At 45.3% G+C, this 27,219-nt stretch overlaps 1 protein-coding gene across 1 annotated transcript; it reads left to right on the top strand.

Moving 5' to 3' along the window:
- The first annotated feature begins 10,399 nt into the window (after window positions 1–10,399).
- On the top strand, window positions 10,400–16,160 carry GJB2 (gap junction protein beta 2). The gene is made up of 2 exons (XM_043574682.1): window positions 10,400–10,458; window positions 14,076–16,160. Exon 2 carries the CDS (start codon window positions 14,095–14,097, stop codon window positions 14,773–14,775), a length of 681 nt encoding a protein of 226 aa, XP_043430617.1. The 5' UTR covers window positions 10,400–10,458; window positions 14,076–14,094; the 3' UTR covers window positions 14,776–16,160.
- The last annotated feature ends 11,059 nt before the right edge of the window (window positions 16,161–27,219 follow it).

Below are 27,219 nucleotides of genomic sequence, written 5' to 3'. Positions count from 1 at the left end.
TGGCTTTTTATTGTTGGTAGCATAACCATTGGATAAAAGTAATGCTCAAAATGCATATCATTAAAAGCAGAATATACATGTATTTTTTCAAAATAGCAATTACTTCTATCAAAGCTCATGATTCAAAGAAAATCCGGACTCATCCATGAGGAAAAACTTAGAAGACTATCACAAATAAGTTTTACATAATAGATCATTTGAAGTAATAAAAATTTCTAAAATCTTATCAAATGATATTTATAAAAAAAATTTAGAAAGTTTTTCAACATTATCTACTGTATAGTTTCAGATAATCAAGCAGGTTATTTCTGGCTCACGTAATGGTGGGTTAGTTTATCCAAGACAAACCCTACTGCTGAGAACATGTAGAGAAGGTGAACAATGTGAACAGACGTGTATGAAAACTTCCGAGAGCTACCAGAGTAGCAAAGACTTGAAGAGCCAAGATCCCAGCCAGAAAAGTGAACCATCTTATTCACAAGGCATCTGCCAATTTGTAAACAAACAAACAAACAAACAAAAACAAAGTTGAGAGGCTAAGAGGCTAAATAGAGTTTCTGGCAATCTCATGGGGCTAGGAGAACAAAAATTGAACTTGGGGGTCCACCAGAGGACAGGCCCTTGTAAATACCCCCGCTCTTTCGGTCTGGACCTCCAAAGGGCTTACTAGGAGTCAGAGTAGCCTGAAATCAGGCAACACTCACCAAGCCAAGTTTGAATCCGTTCAGACTTTGGATTGATGATACCGCACCTACCGTAACTGCTTTCCAGAAGCAAAAATAAATGCCCTCCAGACAAAGTTGACATCAGCCCGAGGCTCTAAGTTCCACTTTCAGATTCACCCTCCTATCAGCCACCATAGGTTCACTTACTACTCACAGTGCTGGTCTTGAACGCTCTCTTCATTTCTCGCACTTCTGTGTCTTTATTTCTTTCACTTACTTATTGGTCACAATTTTTAAATAATATTTTGTTGAGAATTCTTATATCTGAAGAGGGAAGAAGAAACTTGTAGCATAGGTCTTCCTAGTATGTTGCCAGAAGTCAAAGTCACCTGGGAAAATCTTTTCTCTCAGTTTCCAAATCTCTTTAAAATCAAAATACACATATATCTAAAAAGCCTTCCCTGAGTCCTGAAGAGATGGTTCTCAAGTACATCCTTATCTCTTCTTTCCTTTTGTCTATATTATTATTTCTTACTATTTCTATGGTAAGTGAAATACAACTCAAAACTAACAATTTCTCTACTTGTTACAAGGTTTCACAAAACATCTGGAGGAAGAGATTAGTACTGAACTCTAATCCAGGTTTCAAGAAGCTTCCCCCACCACCCCCCGCACCGTGTACTCCTTTGCCATGACCCACCCCGCCACGACATCTTAATTTAAATTTTGGACCAGTAATTCACAAAGAAAAAATAAATGACAAAGAGAATTAAAGAGGACACAACACATTTTCTAAAACTAAAAGTCTTAGGAATTGGTCAATGAGAAAAATCCTCTATCAGCCGCTTCATATAACATGTTTAATGTAATTTTTATGAACCTAAAACATGCTGACACCCTGATCTTGGGCTTTGAGGCTCCATGGTTTCAAAATTGAGGGGAAAAATTTGTTTTTTAAGCCACTCAGTCTCTGGCGTTTTGTTATGACAGCCCAAACTGATGAAGATAAGGAGTTTATCAATTTTATTACTATTTTCAAAGAACTAAACTTTAGCTTTGTTGCATTTTCTCCATTATTTGATTTCTAACTCATTGATTTCTTATCTTTATTATTTTCTTCCTGTGCTTACATTGTTTCATTTTTCTTTTTTTCAAGCTTCTTAAGGTAGAAATGTAGATGATCAATTTTAAGCTTTTCTTCTTTTTCTAATGTATACACTTAAAGTAAAAAATTTATCTCTTAGCACTGCTTCAGGTGCATCCTGCAGATTTTGAAGTTTTTCATTTTCATTCATTTTATTTCTTTGAAGGATCTCTTATGATTTTTTCTTTTACCCATTTATGTTTGTTTAATCTCTAAATATCTGGTATAGAAAATACCAAATATAGATAGATAGTAGATAGGTAGGGAGGTGGATAACTAATTTAATTCTGCAAAGGTCAGAAAATATACTCTGTGATTTCCATTCTTTGAAATTTATTGAGGCATGTTGCATAGTTCCACATGCTTTCTCTCAGCAAACATTTCATGTGCACCTAAAAAATGTATATTATGCAGTTGCTGGGCATAGTGTTCTATAAAGATAAATGAGGTCAAGTTAGTTGATAGTATTATTTTGATGTTCCATATCCTTGCTGATTTTTGTGTAATGTTCTATCAGTTGCTCAGTTATTCTAACTATGAATATAAATTTGTCATTTCTCTCTTTGGTGCTTTCAATTTTGCCTTATGTATTTTAGAGCTCTGTTACTTAGTGCATACACATTTAGGATTGATGTCTTCGTGATGAAATGATCCGTTTGCCATTTGTCTCTTTAATTTGTCTTTTTAATTTGTCTCTTTACTTCTGGTAATCTCCTTGTTTTGAGGTATATACTGAATGGTATAGTGACTTGAGCTTCTCTGTGATTTGGGTTTGTATATTCCTTGTATATATTTTTCCAATCCTTTTACCGTTCAACCTATTTGTGAGTCTGCTTCTATTGACTGTTTTTTTCCTCCTGATTATGGGTCTCATTTTCCTGTTTCTTCATATGGCTTGTAATTTTTTACTCAGTGCTGATTTTGCATACAAAAGGATTTCCTGGGGGTGTTTTGGTTTTGTTTTTCCAGTGAGTGCAAGTCTTTTTTTTTCTGATAGGTGGCTAGAATGAAGATTTGATCATGCAGATTTATCAAGAGTCAAATTGATCTGGGGCTGAGCTGTAGTGTTAATTAAATTGGGTGTACCTCTGGGGGCTCCTGGGTAACTCAGTCGGTTGGGCGTCCGATTTCGGCTCAGGTCATGATCTCCTAGCTCATGAGTTTGAGCCCCGCATCTGGCTCTATACTGACAACTCAGAGCCTGGAATCTGCTTCAGATTCTATGTCCCTCTCTCTGTGTCTTCAGATTCTGTGTCTCCCCCACTTGTGCTCTGTCTCTGTCTCTGTCTCTCTCTCAAAAATAGAGGGGTGCCTGGGTGGCTCAGTCAGTTGAGCATCCAACTTTGGCTCAGGTCATGATCTCATGACTCGTGAGTTCAAGCCCCTCTGCTGACAGCTCAGAGCTTGGAGCCTGCTAAGGATTCTGTGTCTCCCTCTCTCTCTGTCCCCTCCCCCACTCATACTCTGTCTCTCACTCTGTCTCAAAAATAAATAAACATTTAAAAAAATATTTTTTAAATTTTTTTGAATTGAGTGTACCTCTAATATCTGATGGAAAAAGGACATTTGCCATTCAGCCCAACCTCAGTTTCCTACACATCCACTGTGGAGTGGCTAGTCTCTTCTATCTTGTCATTGTTTGACACAGACATCATATAGTGTGGGCTCACTTTGACTCCAACTGTAGCACCACTCCAAAATTCAAATAGTGTGAAACTGTGTAATTCTTGGTTGTCTAGACTTGCCTACACTGACACTTTTGCAGTAACACTGTGCAGGGGGAGGGGGCCAGGAGGGAGGGAGGTTGATTATTAAGCCAAGCTATTTATTTTTGCATTTGAAGCACTTCTAAATTCCAATCTGTCTGGCAACCTATATTGTTATTAGTGTCTTGACTGATGTTTTCCTCAACTCTATAAAATCTCTTCATCTACAGGAGGCCTGCTTCTCCACCTTCCCACAAATCAGGAGCTATTCTCCAGATATGAAAGCAGTTGTGGCTCTCCGCTCACCATCACTTCCTATAAGTCAGTTCCACTAAGTTTAATCTGCCCACTTTTCTTTGACAATTGCCAATAGACTTTCATTTTAGCAGGGTTTTTTGTTGTTACCATAGGAATAATGGTATTTTTCATTCTATACTCTAATTTGAAGCAGAGCCATAATACTGTTTGTAATAGCAAAAGATCAGAAACATGGAATCATGGAAAATTACATGGCTTTTAATTAAATTTTTATATAATCATATAAGGAATACTATGAAGCTATGTGAAAGATGAGGAAGCTCTTTATTTATTTGCAGAAAAAGATTTCCATGATATATTAAGTGAGAAAAGCAAAGTGTACAATAGGGTGTACAATGCTCTACCTTTCGTATAAGAGAAGGAAGAAAAATCATCTATATATAGACTCATATAGATTCATATCACATACGAACATCACAGATCAGTTTTCACATCTGTAGAATGACATTAAAAATACTTTCCTCAGAGTTATGCAATAAAATAAACATAAAACATTTGGCTCACTTCATGATATCAAGTTCTAGATAAATGATTAACACAATGACCTTTGCATTGGATTATCCCAGAGATGCCTTCATTTATGTTACACACTCGAATTAGTTATTCAAATATGTTACGTTTGCAGTGGTCTATTTTTTCCTTTTGTAAATTACAAGCAGGGACTGTATCTTTCCAAGGCCTATCCATCTACTAACCTAGTATGTAATGTCATATAGCCTGTAAGAAAAAAAAAATGAGTGTTTCCCATCACATGGTGCTTGAGATGATACCAAGACCCTCCAGACTGACCACTACCATCTTTGTTGACGGTACACACTGTGAACGAGGCCCCCATAGTACTAAGAGAAGAGCCCTGTACTCTTAATTCCTCACTATCACTGGTTTATTTCAAAGGCAAAAAAGAAAGCATAAAAGACGTTATGCTTATTGACTCCTCTTACCCAGAGCACCATAATTCAATCCATACTTTTGACCATAAAAGTCTCCATCTGGTTCTTTAAACACATAATCTGTTAAAAAGGCTGATCCATGACTTTTGAGCGGACTAGACATTACAGCATTACATGCATCTGTTTTTGACAATCCTATCAAGTTAGCGAAAGACCTAACCAAATGTTGCTCTTGCTTCTCACCCGTCCCACGAACCCAACATACTCAGATGGGAGAGGGGCATTCACACCGCATACTCAGATCGGAAAGAGGCAACAGGGAAGCAGATCTAATGGAAGGAGGTCATTTACCAGCCGGAACTAAAGTTCTTGAGCGATTCGACCACCAGTAACTCTCATCAGCTTGGGGTTTCTGGGACCTTGAGTCTGGGAGCTCAAATACAACACAGCAGAGCTGGGAGGCTGCTCGGAGGGCCCAGATATCACTCCCTCGGTACACTCTTCACCTAGGCCACAGTGATATGTCTGTTTCTCTGGAAACGGAATGGCACAGTGACTTTCCGGCTTTTTGTGACAGGGATCTACAGCAAGAAGTACACTTTACATCGGGTCCAGTGCATACGTGTGGATGTGAGTATGAAAACACAGGAAATATTTCATGAAACGTTTCATAGAATGTTGCTTAAACCCTAAGAGCAATTCATTCTGATATTTTCTATTCTGTCCTATTTCATTTAATTTGGTGGGGGCATGGGGAGGAAAGAAATTTATTTCTCAGGACAAGCAACACTGGACTAGAAGAAAAGATTATCCTTTTATCTCCCACTATCTTCCAAGTACGTGCATTTTACAAAAACTTCCTGGCAAGTCTTCCCAGCGCCATCTACTGTACCCTCTGGGTATTGCAAGTGCCCCCCCCTTTTTTTTTCCCCCTGGCACAAAGATATTTTTTTAAGGATGAGATTGTATCACAGAGCTCTACACACCAACATGTGCGTAGAACACAGAACAGAAATGACTCCCCCAACACAGAAATGACTCCAAAATAGTTTAAGAAGTTTAGACTAATAGCTAACACACAAACCCAGTTCTGAATTGTCAGACCAAAGACTTCACATCCAATTCCAGAAGAGGGGCTTTCTAAGTCAGAGAACATCCATCTGATTGGAACCTCAGTAGCAAAACTGTCTGTGTAATCAGGGATTTCCAGAGAGTGACAAATTTAAATTCAGGACATTCTACACTAGCATTTCATAGAAATCTGCTGTAGTCTATCAAATACAATAACCAGGGAATCTCTCTGTAGTCCCTTGTCAAACCTCTGTCTGTGATTTTTTTACTAAGCAACTCATGAGTGTTTACTGTGCCCTAACTTATTCCAAAAGCTCTTTAAGATGATTTGTAACACAAACTAAAATGTAGAAATCTCTTTTGTTCCTTTGTGAATGGTGCAGAACTTCCATTTTGATAAGTCATCACAGCTTACAGAATTTAATTTTTATATTCACTAGAAATAAATTTTATCTACCAGTTTGCCTGTGGATTGATAGCTCTGGATTCGTTTCTGACAAACATGTGCTCTGATACAAATACATTTGGAAGTATCTTTGTAATTTCTCCATCATCTGCTTAAATAATCATAAAAGAGCTAACTGATGTATTTGCAAGTAAGAGCATACACTCCTCCAGTAAAACAAAAGAAATCAACTTATTTTACTACTGCCTTGCCACTGAGACACATACAGCACCATGAATCTCCCCCAAATATTTTATGTGTGAATATAAGAATAGAATGAGGAAAATGGAAAAACTTAACAACAGTTTTAGTCACACTCAAAAGCTGGCATTTTTATGAGATGACTTTAATTTGAAAGTGAAGAAAAGAATAAATTATTGAAGTCTGAGATCTTTTTTCTTAACTCTTTGAATGTAACAACTGATTTTTTTTTTTTTCCCTAAGTGATTTGACATTAACAATTTTCAGGATACATAAATAAGGGTGTGGGTCAATGATGCAGAGGGAAATCATAGGGAAATGGTATTCTCCTGTAATAATTATTCACAAAAATTTTAAAGGCTTACTTTTAAAGATCACTCCTGCTTTTAAATCATATTATCATATGTAAGTAATTATTAATTACCCAGATATGCCAAGGGTTCATTATATCTTCAGTTTCCGACTGCTATTTTGAAGGAGGCTCAACTTTCTGGAATTTTTGCCAATTATTAATATGATGAATAATATTTCAATAGCCAAGTCAAGAGAGTGGGTCTAGACCAGTAGCTAACGACTCTAATAACTGATAGCTAAGAGACATTCAATGATTCTAACTTGCCCTAAAACTGCCAAGGTTTCGGACAGGGACTCCATTCTCTCACAAGTCTCTTCTTGTCTTGAAATATTTTCTGCTATCTCCTACATATGATTTGTGTGTCAGAAATTTCACTGAGACATTTTTTATATGCATTCAGATCATCCTTCCCAGAGGGCATCCAAGGGGCTGCCCCATTAGGCAGCTGGCAAGCAATCATCCATTAAAATATGTGAAGAAATATCATTTTTCTCACACTGATTTCTTACACAAGAACAACTTCTTTCCTTCTGGTCCATTTATAAAACAGCTGTCAAATTAAAACCCTGAATAGCTTCAAATATTCACATTTCACCTTGCAACCTGACAACTGCATCACTTTAAATGCCTGCATACAAGTTCAACTCAATTGTAAACACCTGGGGTTTGCCTGCTTGCTACTAAGCATGTACGTAAAAATATTCATCATATGTGTCTCTGACACTCCAAAGTGACAACGTGTGGCTGTAACAGATCTCATCAGTTAAGCATCAATAGCTACTCGCTACGTGCCCGAGTTTCCCTGGGAATTGCTTCATTCAAGACCGCTTCAGGAGACACCAGAGTTTTTTCCATAAAGCCGAGTCAAAAAACATTCTCTATATTGTTCAGTGCCTGCAGGTTAAGACGACAGAGGTATACCAATCAAGGAGCAGGCACGTGCTGGGCATCTGCTATGCTCCGGGCCCCGGGAAGCCTGGAGTGGAGGGCAGAGCTTTCTCCAGGGGCTGGTCGGTTTAAAGATGAAGACGTCTGAAAACAGGGGACAAAATTAAGGCTTATTTTCAGTGTTTCCATTTAACAAAGTAATGCTTTTAGCCCGAAGGAAAAAAAGACAGCAATAGGATTATGCTATTCACAAAATGATTACAGGATTTACAAAACTATTAATTTGTGGTGTGACCTCCTAATTGTAAGTCTAAGCTCATGTGGACATAACTTTAAATATCCCAACTTTTTTTCCATCGTACCTCTTCTTTTCTTCCTCCTCTACTCTGGAAGACACAAAAATATATATTTAAGATGTTCTGTCTTGAAGAAATTCAAGTCTGGTAAGGAAGAAAACACCAATACAGAAAACAATACAAATCACACAAAACAGAATAAAATCAGGTCGAGACTTAAGAGCTGCAGGAAGCCTAGCTACATAGCCCCAAATAGGAGCAGCTGTGATATACAATTAGCCCACAACGCACACTAATTATGCAAATCAGGAGAGTAAGTCCGGGAAAACAAGGAAAAGGAAGTTGAACAGCAACCTATAATCAGGAGACACACACTAACACCTAAGGTGAAATTTTTCAATGGGGGAAAGTGACTCAACTTGCAGTCTCCAAACCACCTTTACCAGCAAGCTTCCTACGATGGTTCTAGACCCTTCCTTCATTCTGACCCAAGCAGGGCTCTAACCGGTTCCTAAACAGTGCTGTTCCAGAAAGTAACTGAAGGGAGGAGCCAGCGGCCGGTTCCACAACGTCCACCCCCTCCACCCCGGCCCCCGTGCCCCCCACCTTCCACCCTGAAACGCCTCCTACCTCAACTGTGACGTGCGCTCAGACCCAGCAGGTTCATTCCTCCACTCCACCCGGCTTTGCCTTGTAATTTCTAAAGAGCCGGTTCATCACATCTCTCAGATGGGCCATGCAAGGGCTTTCGGCAACTCTTGGGCCTCTGTCTCTTCATGAACAGACACTCCCTCCTAGACTAAGACTCAGAGCTGGAAGGTGGGGTCGCAACCACGGGGAAAAGCTCACATTCGCCCATACAAGAATGGCCTGAGTTGGCCCATGGCGACGGGGCACCAGTCTTACAAGGAAAAGTTAAGGCTTTCACGCCAATGGTGATAATCATGGGAAATCCGTTTTCGAGGCTGGATCTGCGCTGTCAGGATGAATCATCATCTTTGCTTAACATGACACTGAGCCTGAGAACGGCTTGCCCACCCTTCCACACTGGCCGCTCTTTGCAGAACTCAAGGTACCTGAGCAGTGACAGCCCCCCACAATAGCTTGGCGCTGTTTCCCCAACGCGTCCTGCTCTGGCAGTTTTGGTTCTCCATCCACTTGATTTGTGCACATCCCCCTTCTGTCAACCTGCATCTCGAGACGGCGAAATACCCGACCAAATGGGAACCATGAGACTTCCTAATGCGGGATGAAGCTTCCGGGAGAACTGAGCGGGCCCAGGAGCCGCCCCCCTTTCATGGTGTGCGCGTGCAGGGAAAGGAGGGGTGGGTAGATGTCATTCATAGCCTCTATTTTCTGAATCGTCTGGGTCGCCCCCGCCCCAAAGCGAGCAACTAACTGCCTTGCGATTTCTCCGCTGCGGGAGGAGGAGGAAGCGGCAGGGCCCAGGGGGCACCGTCTGCCGGGGCGCGCATGGCGGCACGTCCAGGGCCCACGGAGACGCCCGTGCCAGCCTCGGCAAGAGCAAGACTTGTCTCCCCCAGCCGCCTCCGACCCTAGCCCTTAGCATATTGTTGAGCGTGGTCGAATCAAAAGGGAATCCAGGCAGGCGCTGGCTGAGTTTGCCCGTGAGATTCTGGGGGGAGAAAGAAGCAGGGACTTGGCCAGCCCTGGTGGCCCACCCGCCTGCCACTCCGAACCCAAAATCCAAGGCGGGAACAGACCCTGTGTCGCCGCCCCGCAGCGGAACTGGAACCTCCACAGCCTGAGCTTCAATCTTCAAATCGTCGGGAACTCCTGTTTTCCCAATAATTAAAAAACAAGTAAAGCAGAGCTTTAAATACAATAGTACTCTTTGGACTAAAGCAGAATAACAATAACAGCAACAACGACTGTCCTTTAACCCCACCCATCCCCAAAATGCAGGGAGCCGAGGCTTGGGGCTTTGCGTCCTCCTCTGGTCGCCAGGTCCAGCCCCCCGCCGCTCGGACCCTGGGCGGAGGGGCTGGGGGGAGGGGAGTGGCGCGCACGGGGACTCGGGGAAGTCCAGGCGCTCAGGGGTGCTTGGGGCACTGTGCGGCCCGGGCTCCCCGGGACCTCGAGGGGCGATGGGGGGCGTCGGGGTCCCGGAAAGCCCCGGCTACCGGGGAGGCCCCGCGCGCCCCGCCCGCAGCAGGGGAGGGAGGCCGGGCAGCGAGGTGCCGCCCCCTCCGTAACTTTCTAAACGGCTTTGGGGGAAGAGGCGGAGTGTCGGGTGCGGTTAAAAGGCGTCGCTGGAGCAGGCAGGTGTCGAGGACCCGTAGCGCCCGGCGCGCTCCGCACTCCGGGACTCCCAGCCAGTCGGCGGCGCCCCAGCCCGCAGCGAGCGCGGAGGCGGCCCCGGCCAGGACCGGCCCAGACCCCGCCAGAGCGCCCCGCCGCCACCCGGGACCCCCTCGCCGCCCGCCCCCGGCCCCGCCGAGCGCTCCCTCCCGCACAGGTGAGGCCGCGCCGCAAGTGCGCCCGACTCTCGGCGCCCCGGGGACAGCTAGGGCTGGGGGACCCGGCGCCGGGAGGGACCCCGGGACGGCCTAGGGCCAGGGGACCCCGCGCCAGGAAGGACGGCCTAGGGCTGGAGCACCCGGCGCCAGGTGGGACCCCGGGACGGCCTAGGGCCGGGGACCCCGCGCCAGGAGGGACGGCCGGGACTGGGGGACCCGGCGCCGGGAGGGACCCCGGGACGGCCTAGGGCCAGGGGACCCCGCGCCAGGAAGGACGGCCTAGGGCTGGGGCACCCGGCGCCAGGTGGGACCCCGGGACGGCCTAGGGCCGGGGACCCCGCGCCAGGAGGGACGGCCGGGACTGGGGGACCCGGCGCCGGGAGGGACCCCGGGACGGCCTAGGGCCAGGGGACCCCGCGCCAGGAAGGACGGCCTAGGGCTGGGGCACCCGGCGCCAGGTGGGACCCCGGGACGGCCTAGGGCCGGGGACCCCGCGCCAAGAAGGACGGCCGGGACTGGGGGACCCGGCCGCGTCCGGGCAACCCGGATCCCGCGAGCTGGACACGCGCGCTGAGGCCCCTGCGCCGTCCCTGTCCCGGGCGGTCGCGGCAGCGGACCTGGGGCGGGGAGGCGAGGGGCGAGCGCGGACGTCTGGAAAGGCAGCGGCTCAGGCCGAGCTCTGAAATTCGAATCGGGCTGCTCGGGCCGGATTTGCAGCAGCGCCGGAGAAGGGGACGTGGTAACCGAAGCCGGGGCCGTGACCGGGCCGGGCGCGCGGGGCGGGGGAGGGGACCGTTCCGGCTCAGCGTGACGAGTGTCGAGACACTCCTGGGGGAGATTCTCGCTCTGCTGCCCGGTCGCCGTAACTGCGGCCACCTGACCTGTTCCGTTGGCCGAAGGATTAGTTCAGAAAGTTGCAGAAAGTCGTGGGCAAAGCAGGAAGCCTTCGCAGCAGGAAACTGACCTTCACCTGCTCGCGCTGCCCTGGGGAGGGAAGTCACTCGGGTCGAGGTCCGGCCGGATTAACTAGCACTCCCTGCCCCCGCGAGCCCGGAGACATAGACGCAGCCTGAACCTGAGGTTAGTTGGGTTGCTTGCCTTTTTCCTCAACAGTCAAGAGCGTTTGTCCCCAGGTGGCGTTTCCCAGCTGGAAAGAACGCTCTCAGGACACTTTTTACAGACGAGGTAGCCTGCAGCTGAGAAGCGTGTTCTGTAGGACAGGCCGCGTTAGCCCTTCGGTGCCCCCTCACTGGCAGGAGGAAATAAACCCAAAAGGCGTGTGTCCTCCAAGCTTTCCGACAGGCGGACACGTAGGACCACGACCACTTACTTGGGGCTCTGTCTTGCGATGGGTGGCGACGGCCATGTCCCCATTAGTCCTTTGGGTCTCTTTCAAATGTAGTGTGCTTAGTCAGTCACAGTTACAGACACCTGTGAGGGGGTGGGGGCGCTCTGTGGAGAGGTCAACCATCCGAAAGTGAGGACTGAGAAGAAGGTAAAGGGGTCAAGAGCTCCTCTTGCCTTTTCTGGGACCTGGTGATTCACCCGGTGCCTTCCCCGAAGACCTGAAGCAGCTTCTCAACCCACTTCTGGCCCAACTCCAGACAATGACAGGGTGGTGTGGGCCGGGTAGGAGCCTGCCCATGACCCATCTGCCAGGTCAGGGAAGGCAGGAGGGCAGCTCCCTGGGTGATCTGAATGCCGAGGACAATTCCATCCTGCTTGGCTAGTCCATCTTGACCTATCACCCCTGTCTCTCCTGCGGAGCGCATTGTAATTTGCTCCTTTTCCTAAGAGGATCTTTAAAGCAGATCCTTTAAAGGATCAAGAGCTTTACAAAACGACAGTATCTTTCTCAGCTGATGGTGACTGGACTGGTTTACAAAAGAGCATGTGATCCTTGGTAGCACAGAAGAGGCCAAGGCGTAAGGACCACCCTAGATTTTTAGTCGGACGTATTGACTTAAACCAGGGACAGTTTATTTCGGTGAGTGTTCTGCTCTCCACTCGGTGCTGATGAAGAACCGGACTGTCTAATTTCATGATACTGTTTGGTTCAAAGATGAATTTTGCTTCACCTGAGGACCTCCCAGACAGTCTGTATCTAAAGGGTCGGGGCTGAACCCAGACTAAACCACAGTTGCTTCCAGTCGATGTGTCTCTTTGTCAAGCTGAGTAGGTCTAAATGTGTCTCAAGCATATTTCAATCTTCTGTCATTTTTGTGTCTGTGACTCTTCTCCGTGTCTCTCCTGCCTCATCTGACCAGGATGGCGTCGGATGGCTCCGGCCGGATCTTAGTGCCCCACAGCAGTGCCCAAGATGGGGCGCAGTGACGAAAGGCATTCGTTCCCAGCTTGCTTAGGGAGTCCATCAGGAAACGGGACCCAACTTGTTCCAAGTGGGGAGAGCATGATGCTTTTAAATAAGGGAAGAAGGAGGATTCACTACCAGCTTAGAAGGGGTGGAAAACCGATCACTCACCAGAGTTGTGGAGAGGTGGGATCTTGTTTACAAGAGGGGTTGATTGAGACAGTTGGGCTGTAACTACGAATAAATGAAGGCAGTTCATATCCTGGGATGAAGAGAAGGCCGCTGTCTCATGGCAGATTGATCACAGGCTTCTCCAAATCCCTTTTCCATGAGTAGCAGGCTTTGGTTCTGAACTTCAATACAGTGACTCATCTTGTAGGGCCGGTGACCGGGGAATCACGGAGTTAAATTTGCTGTCCTTTTTCTTAATGTGCACCTTTAGAAACGCCTCTAAATTAAAACCATGACCCACAATAAAAAACGCACAATTACAGCCGTCACCAAACAGCTGTATCCCTCAGGACTAACCGAGCAAATCAGTCCCACCCCACCGTGGCAGTGAGGACCACCCATCCAGACACAGAAAGTATGTGCAAAAATCCATGCATCGTGGCTTTCCTCCATGGGGAGACTAATTTTCACCTGTTCCTTTTCATATAGAAAAAGGAAGTGAAGGCTTCTGTGAAATTTTAACCTGGGAGTGCCTCAAATGTAAACTTTACCACCGGTAACAGTCATTTCACTGTTACATCCCAAATCCATGAAAGTGAACCGAAATGTTTTCAAGAAAGGTAGCTCTGCAGGGAGTTGGTCTGTTGGCCTTTAAGGCAAGGCCGGCCTCAGCCAGCCTCGGTCCCGGTGGTACCGTCCAAAACCTGAGGCTAGCGGGCAGAAGTAACAGGCGGGTCCCGTTCAGGTGCTGAGTGACCCGCGCAGTCCGCAGAGTGCAGAGTTCGGTCAGCACTAATCAGTGCCTTTAAGTTAGCAAGTACTTTTGCTGTGGCGCTCCTCCCCCACCCCCCGCATCTCTGTTACGTGCCAAGCACGGGGCGAATTCTTCCCGGGAACACGCTAGTCTTTATTAGACAACGCATACGAACACGTTCCAGGTGGTTTGGGAACTATGCGTCTAATCCTACAGCGAGCTGGGCTGGTTTTGTTTTCATCGTTTTGGGTGAGGTTGCTAAGAGTTGGTATTTGCTCGCGAGGCGGTTTAAGAGTGCTCACTTACCGGGGACCCGGAGAAGTCTCCCCAGTTCCGTCCTGACGAGTCACGCCTGTGTTGGTTCGCTTTGCCTTTTCCAGCACACACGGCCCGGAGGAGATGGATTGGAGCACGCTGCAGACCATTCTGGGGGGCGTCAACAAACACTCCACCAGTATTGGGAAAATCTGGCTCACCGTCCTCTTCATTTTCCGCATCATGATCCTTGTCGTAGCCGCGAAGGAAGTGTGGGGAGATGAGCAAGCCGATTTCGTCTGCAACACTCTACAGCCTGGGTGCAAAAATGTGTGCTACGATCACTATTTCCCGATCTCTCACATCCGACTCTGGGCTCTCCAGCTGATCTTCGTGTCCACGCCGGCTCTCCTGGTGGCCATGCATGTTGCATACCGGAGACACGAGAAGAAAAGGAAGTTCATTAAGGGGGAGATAAAGAACGAATTTAAGGACATTGAAGAGATCAAAAGCCAGAAGGTCCGTATCGAAGGGTCACTGTGGTGGACCTACACCAGCAGCATCTTCTTCCGCGTCATCTTTGAAGCAGTCTTCATGTACGTCTTCTACATCATGTACGACGGGTTCTCCATGCAGCGCTTGGTGAAGTGCAACGCGTGGCCTTGTCCCAATACAGTGGACTGCTTTGTTTCCAGGCCCACGGAGAAGACCGTCTTTACGGTTTTCATGATCGCGGTGTCTGGAATTTGCATCCTGCTAAATGTCACCGAATTGTGTTATTTGCTAATTAGATATTGTTCTGGAAAGTCCAAAAAACCAGTTTAACGCATTACCCAGCCAGTGGATAAAAGAGAGGGTGAAAAGGAGGAGGCACAGACAGGTGCTTTGCTGTCAAGGCACAGTCACCAGCATTTCCCGAGATACAGATTCCTATCTTAAACGCAACCATTTGAAACTGCTCTGGATGTCAGTGAAACTCCAGATGCCTCCAACAGAGCTCTCCTCTCCTAAAGCTTGAAAACAAAGGCATGATTCTGTGCCTATACTGATTTTCACTAAAATTAGTTCCAGTGAGGCCCCGGGCCGCTAGGGCTTGTGGGTGTAGGCTGTCTCCTATTTTAAACAAAGGACATCAGCATTTCTTTCTCTTTCTTGGAGGAAAGGAGAGAAACGCCAGGTTCTAAAGAGGATGCTGAGAAGGTTTGCTTGATCTCCTTAAGGGTCTCTTTGCCGTTTTCCCTGAATTAAAGGTGAACGTAGAGATTCTTGGTTCTTTTATTCACTTGGGGAGTTTTAGTCTGTAACAGTGGACAGGGTTATCTAACGCTTCAAACTCTGTTGTGCTTTTTTAAGTGAAAACTTTAAAATGGGATAGATGTTCTTTTGATCCGTAAGATGTTCTGAAAACCATGATATGTTCACCCTATTTCAAAGGCTCAGATTCTGATATGCAAACGGTGTGCAATTAGATACTGTCATTGAGTTTAAAATAGAGCCTTTCGGTTATGAGTAATTTGCAGCGCCCCTGCGAGGCTGGTGGCTGTATTCATTGTGGTACGTAGCCCATAAAAGCATTTCAGCCTCTCACACGTGAAACGAACTAGAAGTTCTTAGGGGTGGCTTGTATTAGCAAAGAGCCTTATTTCAAAAACTTAGGTGTAATTTTGCATGAGAAGTACACGCTGGATGGACCACCAGCTACTACTGACTACAGGCTGGGGCAAGCCACCCTCTCTACAGTGTTTGCCCTTTCCATTACTGTGGTCAACAGTGGGAGCACTGATTTAAAGAGGTTGCTTGGGAATGCTTCATTGCCACGGTACAATTTAATGGTGCAGAACAAAATGGGGGGAGTGGTAGTTACTGTTTTTAAAGAATAGATGGAAACAAAATTTTAAAGAATTTAGATGGACTCAAAATTCTAATGATTAAAAATGAGTTTCGTCTACTTCAAAAGTTTGCTTCCCTCTTTAGCATCCGGTTTTCTTAAGTGAAAATAGAATTGGTAGGCATTTGTTTTTAAATAGAAATTAGAGTTTAGGTAAATATTTAGGTGTTCTATGGGACAAACTGGACCCTAATATTATCACTGTGCTTGACATGGTCTCCAAAAAATGGTACTCGACATACTTTCATGAGGGTAAACACTTTTCTGTCGCCAAGAATAGCACTGTAAAAACATTTTGTAATAATAAATCATAGCTTTGATTACATGCTTGTAACTAAATAATTTTGTAATGTCTCAAATGTCATTTAAAATATTAAATATAATTAATTCGTAAAATAACTATTTAAAATCTCTTACAGTTTTTAATAGAAGAGCAGATTTTATTTTAACCCATAGCCAGTGTTCTATGTTAATATTTTATATTTTATAACACCAACTCGGTAAATTACCAGGGTGTCTATCCACCATTCTGGGATTCTTCTGCCCGGGTACAGGAAAGCCTCTGTCACCAGAAAGATTGACAGGAGAGGGGGAAAGAGTATTTTTGTCCAGCCGCATGCTCACCTCCAACAGGTTTTTGACAAACACACGTGCAGCACGACGTGTGGACCGGATTTGTAACCTGCAGGATGCCAAGTTGGGTTCACGTGACCGGTTTGGCTCCTAGAAGAATCACGGGAGCTGAAAACGTCATTCATGGTGAAGTTCGGCTGAGGCATGAGAAAAATTCTATAAGGGGTCTTTTCTGGGAGATGTACTTTCTGTATGTTTGTAGGTAATCGAATCTGGTCTGATGAAGCTGCTCCGCATTCCTTATCGCCCATTTCTATGGGAAATAAGCCCGTAGGCAGGCCAGCCTGTCCTGTGTGTGGGAGTGCTTGCTGTCTGCGGGCCTGCCTGCCTCCAGGGGCTCTCCACCAGCCGGCCAACAGCGGCTCTGGCTTTTCAGTAGGAGGAACCTTGAGCCCAAGGACCTCAGCATTTTACACATAAATACTTAGGAATGTTTTTTATGGAGAACCGTATGCCATGCGCTCGCTTTCTAAATGGATTTAAGAGGACAAAAAAATAGCCAACTTTCATCCAGGTAATAGAAAAGAGAAAAATAGTCCCTGGTCATCTTCCAAAGTACTCTGCACACAGGCTGTTAAAATGGCACATTATTTTTAAGATAGATGTGTTCATTCTTATAAGCTGTGAAGGTTGTTACTCTCAAGGTTTTAAAAGACTAGACCAAAATAATTCCAGATCACTACTGACCACTTTGAAGAGCTTATAGAGCGGTCTGGCCACACACCTGAAAATTAGAGCTTGAACTTTGAACATGAATTTAATCCTCAGTACATATCTCGAATTTATCATTTGTGCTAGGTAAGAAAAACCTCTGTTTGGGGCTTTTGTTTTTGTTTTTCAAAAGGGACCACCAAAAGACCCTGGGCCGGCCTGATTGCATCAAGGCCATTGGCCAGCCTCCAGGAAGGCCTCCTCACTGGCTGGGCATCCACGTATTTGACCTTGAAAGCTTGTGAAACGGTGGGTGCGGCCCAGCTGCCAATTTATCTGGCACAAGGTTTGCTAGTAAGCTGGCACTCGTGGTCTCAACTCTTCCGTAGATGCACAACTGTCAAAAGGCGGGTGGCAACTGGCAGTGAGTGAATGAGGGCCGACTCAGGAGGACGCAGGAGTATTCTCCAGGGTGGCCTGGCCCGAGCTGACCATCACTGCTGTCACCGACCTCAGCAGTCAACTAGACAGCAGCAGGCAACGTGCCAAGAGGGGCGTCTGGTGGGTGTTGCAAGAGCTCACTTAATTCTCCGGACCTCAGTTCTCTCATCTTACAATGGGCTTACTGGTACTTTTCCAAGGTTAATGGAAAGCTAAGTAAGACAATTTATGTGAAAGCTTTCTACGTAGTGAAGTGCTAAGTAAAATATTGCCATCTGTGTTCCATGAGATAGATCCCAAGGTGGAAAGATGATGGGTGGTATTTTAGATAGAAATGACTCAAGCAGAGCTTGACAAACGGGAAGCTGGAAAAAAAATGGCACATTTGTACTAAATCTGATGTAAGCACAATAGAGAGAGAGGAGAGGCTAGGTGCAAAAGTCATGGCATAAAAAGGTAGGGTTCCGACAGTTATGTTAGTCTATGATTAAAGAAAAGTCAACAGGGTCATAAAGCATCCATTCATCTAGTTAGTCTCTGTTGCCACGTGTTTTACGCATATGATCTCATTTAATCCTCACAGATTCTCTGGCAGTCTTAGGCCTTCGGATACTATTATTCCTATTGAATGGACCAGGAAGGTGCCTTTCGGGGAGGTAACATAGCATACTCAAAGGCCACGAGCAGACAGTCCTATCACACAAAGGGTGTGGGTTGGACTTCCAGAATTCTCCCAGTGCATTTAATTCCTGAAGCTAGTAGCCAACACCATAGGGACGCCCCACCTTCCCCAGTGCTGATAGGGTTAAGAAGAAGTCCTGACTTCTAGAGACACTCCATTCCATTCCTGCGCATCTCGAATTATTCATTTACTCAGCCAATATTTACCAAGGGCCAGCGGAGTGCCAGGAGCTACTGGGCACCGGGACTGCGAACAAAACAAAATCTCTGCCTTCATGTTGAAGGAGGCAGGCTACAAACAAATCCCTGTCGATTATATATGCTGCAGATAAGTGCAACGGAACTTTCCGTGCATACGGAAACTAGGAAGGGCCAGGGACGATGAGAATCGCTGTTCGATGCAGGGTGGTCAGGGAAGGCCTCTCTGCTAAGAGGCATAGGAGAAGCAAGCCAAACGGATATCTCAGGGAAGAGTCATCCAGGAAGAGAGAGGCCGGGACACCAGAGTCAGGGAGAGACTGGGAGGAGATGAGGCCAAAGAAGGAGGGGGCTGGAGGCCATCAGAAGAATTCCCTATTGTGCAGAAATCTGCCTGTTTATAACACCAGCTTTCCAGCATCTGTTCTGCCCTCTGGTGGACCCAGAGGAAGTCTATTTTCCACTTAAGAACCTTAAAGAGCTGAGAACAGATCCAAGTTCAACCTCAACTTTATTTTCCAGCTATATAGCCCCACATTTCTCAGTCATTCATTGGTTCATCCAATATGAAGCAACTACTGTGTACCAACCTACGAGGTACAAGCAAATAAGAGAGAACAAAACACATTTTCTAACCTCTGGCAGTCAAGCAGGGATAAGTGTGCCAGGGGTCGCTAGGCTCCCCCTCAGTGTCTTCCAGAAGGCGGACGGTGCCCAGCACTAGGTGCAGCACTCCAGCGTGGCCCAGCATTGGGGTGACTATTCTAGACGCAGTATCACACGTTAATTTTGAGGGAGATTTTTAACGGCCTCGTCACCTTTCCTCACTTTCAGTTACAAGATGATTTATGTAATCACAGAATTAATATACAAATACATTTGCATTTAAAATGAAACGCAGAAGTATATAAAGTCAAGTGAAAGTCTCATTTCATAGTCCTACTCAGAAGTATCAGTATTAAGATCTCAATGTACATCCTTCCAATCTTTTTTCTATGCAATGGCAGATGTATATGTAGATATAGAGATATACATACATAACTACTTTGCTTTGCATTTCTTACACACTTTTTTCCGTGGTAGCTTCTCATCTAGTAATACGTCTTGGAAATCTTTCCAGGTGGGTATGTATAGATCTAACTTGTTCTGTTTTTTTTTTAACAGATGTACAATATTCCATAAATGACGGAGCCACAAACTGTTGAACCGCCACCTTGTCCATGAACAGTCGCTCTGTTTCCAAGTTTTCACAGAGTACTCCCCCGCCCCTTCTCTTCCCACTGCCTCCCACCTCCTATCAAAATTTATACTACATGTCACATGGATTTTTCCAACCTAAATACAAGCCTCTAACGTTTTCCCTGTCAAATTTCATCTTGCTGATTTTGGCTCATCCCTCTAGTCCATCCAGATCTTTCTGAGCCCTGTATTCAGTTTATTGGCAATTCTTTCCAACTTTATGTCATGTGTCAGTTTAATTAGCCTGCTTTCTCTGTAGTTACTTAAGCCAACAAAAATGTTGTATATGGAACACCACCCAAGATTTCCTTCCAACTCATGTCAGTCCATCTACCAGCATAACTTGAGTTTGGAGTGAATTAGCTGCATCTAATTCACAAGTTTTCATCTTAATAGCATGGATATTATGACCAACTTTGTGAAGTATCTTACAAAAATATTTAATAATATTTACCATTTCATTATCCATTTTAAAAAAAACACATCTATTGAGCTCCTTCTATGTGCAGAGCATTGTCTAAGCCTCTGGCAAATGCAAAGATGATTTTAAAGGGTCGCAATGTAGTCTGTGAGTTCAAGCCCCGCGTCGGGCTCTGGGCTGATGGCCCAGAGCCTGGAGCCTGTTTCCGATTCTGTGTCTCCCTCTCTCTCTGACCCTCCCCCGTTCATGCTCTGTCTCTCTCTGTCCCAAAAATAAATAAACGTTGAAAAAAAAAATTAAAAAAAAAAGGGTCGCAATGTGGAGGACAGAGGCGCATGAGGCGGTTACCATACAAAACAATACAGTATGGGAGCACGTGGGCGGCTCAGTCAGTTAAGCACCCACTTCCGCTCAGGTCATGATCTTACAGCTCGTGAGTTCAAGCCCCATATGGGGCTTTCTGCTATTAGTGCAGAGGTCGATTCGGATCCTCTGTCTCCCTCACTCTCTGCCCCTCCCCCACCAAAAATAAATAAACATTAAAGAAAAAAAACTTAAAAAAACACACAAAAAAAGTACAGTATGGAACCAGCTGGGTGAAGCAGGAGCACCAAAGCACCACCGAAAGCACAGAGTGTGAAATGGTTTGTTTTGGGGGCCTCCAGAAACAAAAAGCTAAATCATGAAAGATGGCTGTCTTTGGCCAGGAAAAGACCTGCGACGTGGTTACTTTGGCTTTTTCCATTTCTTGGAGAAGCTGAATAACTTATCAAAGACCTTTTCTACTATTTGATGTGATAACTGAACCTTTTCTCAGAAGCCCTCGGTCCAGACCAGAACCCCCAGAGGTGTGCAGAGCCTCTCTCTGCTGCCATCTGCTGCCAACAAGGGTAACTACAGGGCGCGGCATCCTTCCCATCCCCGTGGCTTCCTTCTGGGCCTGTGGGGCGTTTCTTACAAAACCTCTACACCCGAACAGCCACGCTTACCCCTTCCTAAAAACCCTATTGCTTCCATTGCTCTGGGTTTGTATTTCCAATTTGTAGATACCTAGCCATTGTTGTTTTGTCAGGGTAACCATAAAAAATGAAAACCAAAAATTCACACATAAACATATAATATTTCCTCTGCAAAAGAGTATAATAAGCAATATTAGCAAACTTCTGTAATCTCATGGCTCATAGTCGGTGGCTTTCCACAAATTTCCCATTTAGGTTTTCCCTTAGATTTAAGTATTCTGTCACTTGAATTTTGAAATCTTACTATCTAGGACCATAAATGCCATGGTGAGATTATTTCTTACTCAACACTCATCTGTATGGGTAGGTGAATGTGTTATTTGAAAAATTTTTTCAATTCATCATCTAACATTAACACAGAAAATCTTTAAAGATTCAGTGTTATTTGATTTTATTTCCTTATGTTGGGGGGGGTGGGAATCACCTAATATAGTCCACTTTAATTTTTCCAGTTCCTTATTAATTGCGATATCTACTTTTTAAAACCTGAAAAATGGGTTTAGGGCAATTTTGAGTCACAATAGCTCAAGAAAGCATGACCTTTTCCCATTTGCCCTGCCTTTTCCTAAAGAAAGATTTCAATTTGAATAGCTATTTGAACACCCATGCCCATAACAGCGTTATTCACAGTAGCCAAAAGGCAGGAGCAACCCAAGTATCCATTAACCGATGGATGAATAAACAGAATGTGGTACATCCACACAATGAAATATTACTTTACCTAAAAAAGAAGGAAATTCGCACACATGCTACAACACGAATGAAACTTGAGAACACTAAGTGAAATAAGCCACAAAAAGGCAAATACTGTACGATTCCACTTTCGTGGATGCACCTAGAGCAGTCAAATCCAGAGAGACAGACAGTAGGATGATGGTTTCCAGGGGCCAGGGATGGGGGGATGGGGGGGTAATTGTTTAACAGTTTCAGCTGGGGATTAAGAAAAGTTCTGGAGATGGATGGTGGTGTTGGTTGCAAGATAATGTGAATGTGCTTAAAAATGTGCATTTAAAAATGGTTACTATGGTAAATTTTATGTTCTGTGTATTTTACCATAACTTTTTAAAGTGAGAAAAGAGACATCTCTTTTCTCAACACAAGAGACAATGGATGTTCCCCACTGAAAGACACTAATTGTGATCACAGTATGTTTAGAAGTATTTTGAACTCTGAAACACATCAAACACTATTAATGTCTCTATTCTACTTTATTAGTGCTATAATGCACCAAAATAAATTCCTAAGCCCACGTATATTAACCATAAACATTAAACTAATAAGACAAGTCTGAACACACAGCTGAGTCTTTCCCTGCCCTAAGAAAAACAATCATGTTCAAGTCAGATCAAGTCATTTAGGGAATAAGTACCAGAAAGTGACTCTGCCTCCTGTTCAAGTGGCATGCTAGCAGTGACCTTTCCGAGTCTCAGAAATATTTAGAGTTCTCTCTGTAGCCCATACCAGGTAGAATATTAGAAATAAAAATTATTGTCAGGAGGGGTGGCTGGGTGGCTCAGTCAGTTGACTCTTGATTTCAGCTCAGGTCATGATCTTACGGTCGTCAGACTGAGCCCCACATCAGTCACCATGCCGGGCGTGGAGTCTGCTTAAGATTCTGTCTCTCCCCCTCTGTCCTTCCCCCACTAAAAACAAAACAAAACAAAACAAAACAAAACAAAACAAAACAAAACAAAAATAATTGCCAGGAATAGTGATCAAAATGGTAGGGGCAAAGGGAACCTCCCATGGCCAGCTCTTAAAGGCTCACGTCTCTACGTTCCTCTGTTGTTGTTAATTCTCCCAAAGCTGGTATCAATTAGAATTCATTCTAGTAATCTGGACTACTTTTCATTTATGTCCCAAACAGAGGCAAAAGTTTTAATAATAACCATACCCTCTATATCCAGAAGCATATGGGGGCTTGGAAGAATTTTCTCCCAACAGCCAGCAAACTTCCAGCTGTATAAATGGTACAAGAAATTTAAAATCATAAACAGAATTTTTTTCATAGGATTTTCATTCTTAGGAGTCTTTTACTACCTTTGAGTTTCCAAAAAGGTGCTCCAATGTTCTAGGAAGTAGCAAAGTTAACATGTTTATGAGAAACAGGGAATTAACACCTGTTGTTGTAGTCTTTTTTTTTTTTTTTAAACGATTTCTTCTGGGCTCCTTCTGCTTAGTAATGAATGGGGAAATCATTTTGTTTATTGGCCTGGGAGATCCTCAAGGGTTTAGCTAAGCTACTCAGGGTACTGCTGCCTCGGCAACTATTTTGCTTGGCCCGTGGGGGCTTTAAACTGACCCTAGCCCCTCGTGCAAGTGCATGCGTGCCCTAAACAGCAGCCCGGCCATGACTTTCCTGGCTTTGCGATAAACAGTCACCCTACCTCCCAGGGCCTTCCCCTTATGGGCCCCAGACATAAGACCCCCATGGAGCTTACCAAAACTCAGCTTTTTGGGGTTTGAATTGACCAGTCCAGCCTTAGCCCAAGAGACCCAAAGAACTCCATCCATGGGCCCTAATAAAGACAGGTGCCTCAGGTCCTGCCTCTCTCTCTGCCTGTACCCTGACTTGACTTCCCTGTGTAGCCCCTCGAGGCATGCTGTGCACATGCCTCGCGACCTGTGGATAATAAGCTTCTCTATCTCAATTTTTCTTGTGGTCTGTGGTCAAACTGCAGCTCACATTCTGGCACAGTGTGCTCCATTTAACAAGGGGTAACTTAACGAAGTCAGAACAGAGTTAAGATGTGATCCTGCCCCAAAAAGAAGGAAAACAGACGAGAACCGGCAACTGTCCAGCACTTTTGATTCTATGAGTTACTTATGCTTGTGCAGAGAATGGTACAGAAAGCCCAGAAGGTTCATGAGAAGACCCAGCTGACCCCAAGGATGAACTAGCTGAAAGAGCACCAAATAATTCTAGATTCATCAGCTCCGTCCCAACAAAGCTCTGCAGGAGGCTTAAAGACCTGTGAAGCTCAGTCCTGGTCTCTAAGACCTTGCGGAGGAAGATGAGAGCAAAGGAAGCAGAGATTGCTCACAACTCCCTGTGGGGGGGGGGGGTGAGACGGAAATGGGAGGGGGACATTTCACGTAGAGGAATGACATGAGCAAAGGAAAAGGAAGAAGCCTGGGTATGTATTAGAGGCTGCTGGAAGAGTGCAGGGAGGGGGCCAGGGCTGGTAAGCAGAAAGGCAAAGAGGATGGAGTTTGTCTTGCAGGCAACAGGTAGCCACTGAATGTTGCAGGGCTGGAGAGGCACGCAGTCCAAGCAGGGCTCCAGAAAGATAACTCTGACTCCGGGATGGTTGTAGAAAAAAGGTCGAAGGGAGAGGGGGACGCTCTCTGGAAACTACTGGTATGATCAGATGCAGTGGCATGGGGCCAAATTCATTTAGTGAAAGAGAGGCAGAAATATGTATGAAAAAATGTACTACTAATCATCAGAACTTGCCAACAGATTAATTTGGTGAGACAGAGAAGAAGACCCAAACAGGACTACCTTTCAAGCCCGAGCAGTAGAAATTAGAAATAAGAAAGTGAGCAGGGACCCTGGTACCCTCCAGGCGGGAACCTAAAATTTCTTGAGCTGACTTCACATGGTACAAACTACTCACTGTAGAGCGAATAGCACAAGAATGGCTACTTGCATTTCTTTCACAGCCATCAGGAGTCTTAAGATAAAAGATCTCAAAGCATGCGCGGTTCTAAAAACAAAACACAAACACCGTGAAAAACGCTCATGCCAATTTTCAGAGCGTGAGAGCTCTGCCTCCAGACTTGGCGATGGCAGCCCCAGGGGCCCACCAGCAGTGCCGGTCTGAGCTCTGAGTCCCTTCGAAAATTGCCAGTGTGGACTAATCAGAGGGTGTAGCTACAGGCTGGGTTGGATAGAAGGACACATAGATACTCTGCCACACTGTCATTGACCCCACCGCCACCCAGATTGGAGAGATATATCCCTTGAAGAAGACTGTCGAACTCATTTGTGAGCAGGTATTTAAAGGTTTATCATCAACACCAATAATAACATCTAACACTTGTAAGCTGCTTTATAAGTTTCACCCAACACCTTTACTTGGATAATTCCATGTGAGCCTGACACACCCTTTGAGTTTGGTGGCATTATACTGGGTTCACAGATGAAGAAATTAAGTTCAGAGAGATAAGCAGACTTCTCCCGTGGTTACACAATTTATAATAACCAACACTTGCATTGACTTTTTAAGCATTCAGACTCATTTTTTAAATATCAACGTGAAAAATAAATAAATAAATAAATAAAAATAAAATATCAACGTGAAAAATAAATAAATAAATAAAATCATTAATTAAAATAAAATATCAATGTGAAAAGCACTTGGCCGGGTAGCCGACGCAGAGTAGGCCTCCACAGATACAGTTGTTCTTTTCGCTTGAATTTCACCTCTGTGCTGCTATTACCACAGCAGCGGCCCCTCATTACAGATGAGCAAACTACGCTCCCAAAGTAAGACAGCCCGCAAGGGGCCCCATCAGGATCGGAAAGCCCTTAGTCTTTTGTGGCCTTCACACGTATAAGTCACTTCGAGTATACGCCCAAGAAAACTTTTATGTACCTGGTAAATTACGTGAAGCTTTCCTAGTATTTCAGCAACTGACACTCAACGTAAGGACATTGCCTGGTTTCAAAATGGAGTAGAACCAGCGGCTTTAACTAAAGCTTGTTTGAGAGGAAAGTACTTTCAAAACACAAAAAGACAAAAAATAAAAACCACCATTACAACGCCAAGAGTATGTGAGTTTGAAATCTGAAATGTCTATGCCAAGGCAAATAGAAGGACACTGGTCATGTACCATATGCTCGCACGTCCTCCTGTCTGGAGGACGCAGCCACCGAAGGAGAAGGGCAGGAAGAGCCCTGTGCTCCGGAGTCCCAGGAAAGCACAGACGGAGTTGTGCTCATTAAAGAGCCCCTTGCACCTGGGGCGCACCCTAATTTCAGATCCCAGGCTGGAGTGATTCAACATGTGGCAGGGAGGCCTTAATTAATGAAAATGCTAGGGTGTTCTAGGAAGTGGTGGTGATTCAGCAAGCATTTTTACTTCTGAGTCAGTCCTAATCACAGGCAAGACTGGGTTAGGATGAGTTTCCAAAAAGGGTGTGAGGCTTCTTCTTCAACAACCAATGAAGGGGCAGAAAAGCGCTCAGCGAGGAAGGTCTAATAATAGGTTGGGGCCTTTAACTAGGCGTAGAAGGGACTGGGGAAGCTGCAGTGCTGATGCCTGGGTCCGCGAGGCCTATGCCCTGTCCGGATGACCCAGCAGTGCGTGCGGAGGTAGGCCAGCTACTAGGCACTGAGCCTACACGCGTGAGCCAGACAACCAGGGTGCAGGCCACATAGAACTTGGTCAGCAACCAACCCAACAAGGAGGCCAGGAGGAATCCTCTGGGAGGTCAGAAAAATCATGTCAACCGTGCTACTGCTTTGGCCTGAGGGCACTCCAGCCCACACCCGAGCAATTGGAGAACATGACATCCAGGAGTTCCCCTGGATTCTGGAAGGAGGTGTTCCTGTCTCCTTCCCGTTCCACTTACTCAAACAACACCCACGAAGTGCTGACATGTGTTGATTCTCCCCTTAAATGCCCAAGCGCAAAGGTGAATAAGGCAACCTGTACTGCTGGCAAAGCTTTCACCGAAAGAAAAGCCAAGGCAGAAGGACAGCTATCACGCAGTGTGAGACGTGCTCCAAATGGCACTCCATCCCAGCACTCTCCATGGGGGTGCTCCTGATGGAACAGCATCTCAAGGTGTTCTGTCCCTATCTCTCTCTCCTCTCCTGTCTCATCCATGCGTCTCCATGAGAGGAGAGACTTACCTCATGGGGCAGTCAGGAAGATGGAATGGGCCCAGTGAAGCCCGATGCCCTGTGGCCATTCCACTTTGGTCTGTCTGCAGGCCGAGGGGTGCGTTCCGGCCCCCTCTGTGCTGTGGGGTCAGCTGACCCGACGGGCTGTGCCCCTGCAGAAGAGTCCAACAGTCAATGAGCAGGTAGCTAATTCTATCTATTTTGTGTTTTTTTGTTTTGTTTTGTTTTGTTTTTTTAATTTTTT

The sequence above is a fragment of the Prionailurus bengalensis genome, chromosome A1 (genome assembly GCF_016509475.1).
Source record: "Prionailurus bengalensis isolate Pbe53 chromosome A1, Fcat_Pben_1.1_paternal_pri, whole genome shotgun sequence".
Classification (NCBI taxonomy): domain Eukaryota; kingdom Metazoa; phylum Chordata; class Mammalia; order Carnivora; family Felidae; genus Prionailurus; species Prionailurus bengalensis.
Note: the sequence above shows the minus strand (reverse complement) of the source record. Positions and strands in the feature narration are given on the sequence as shown.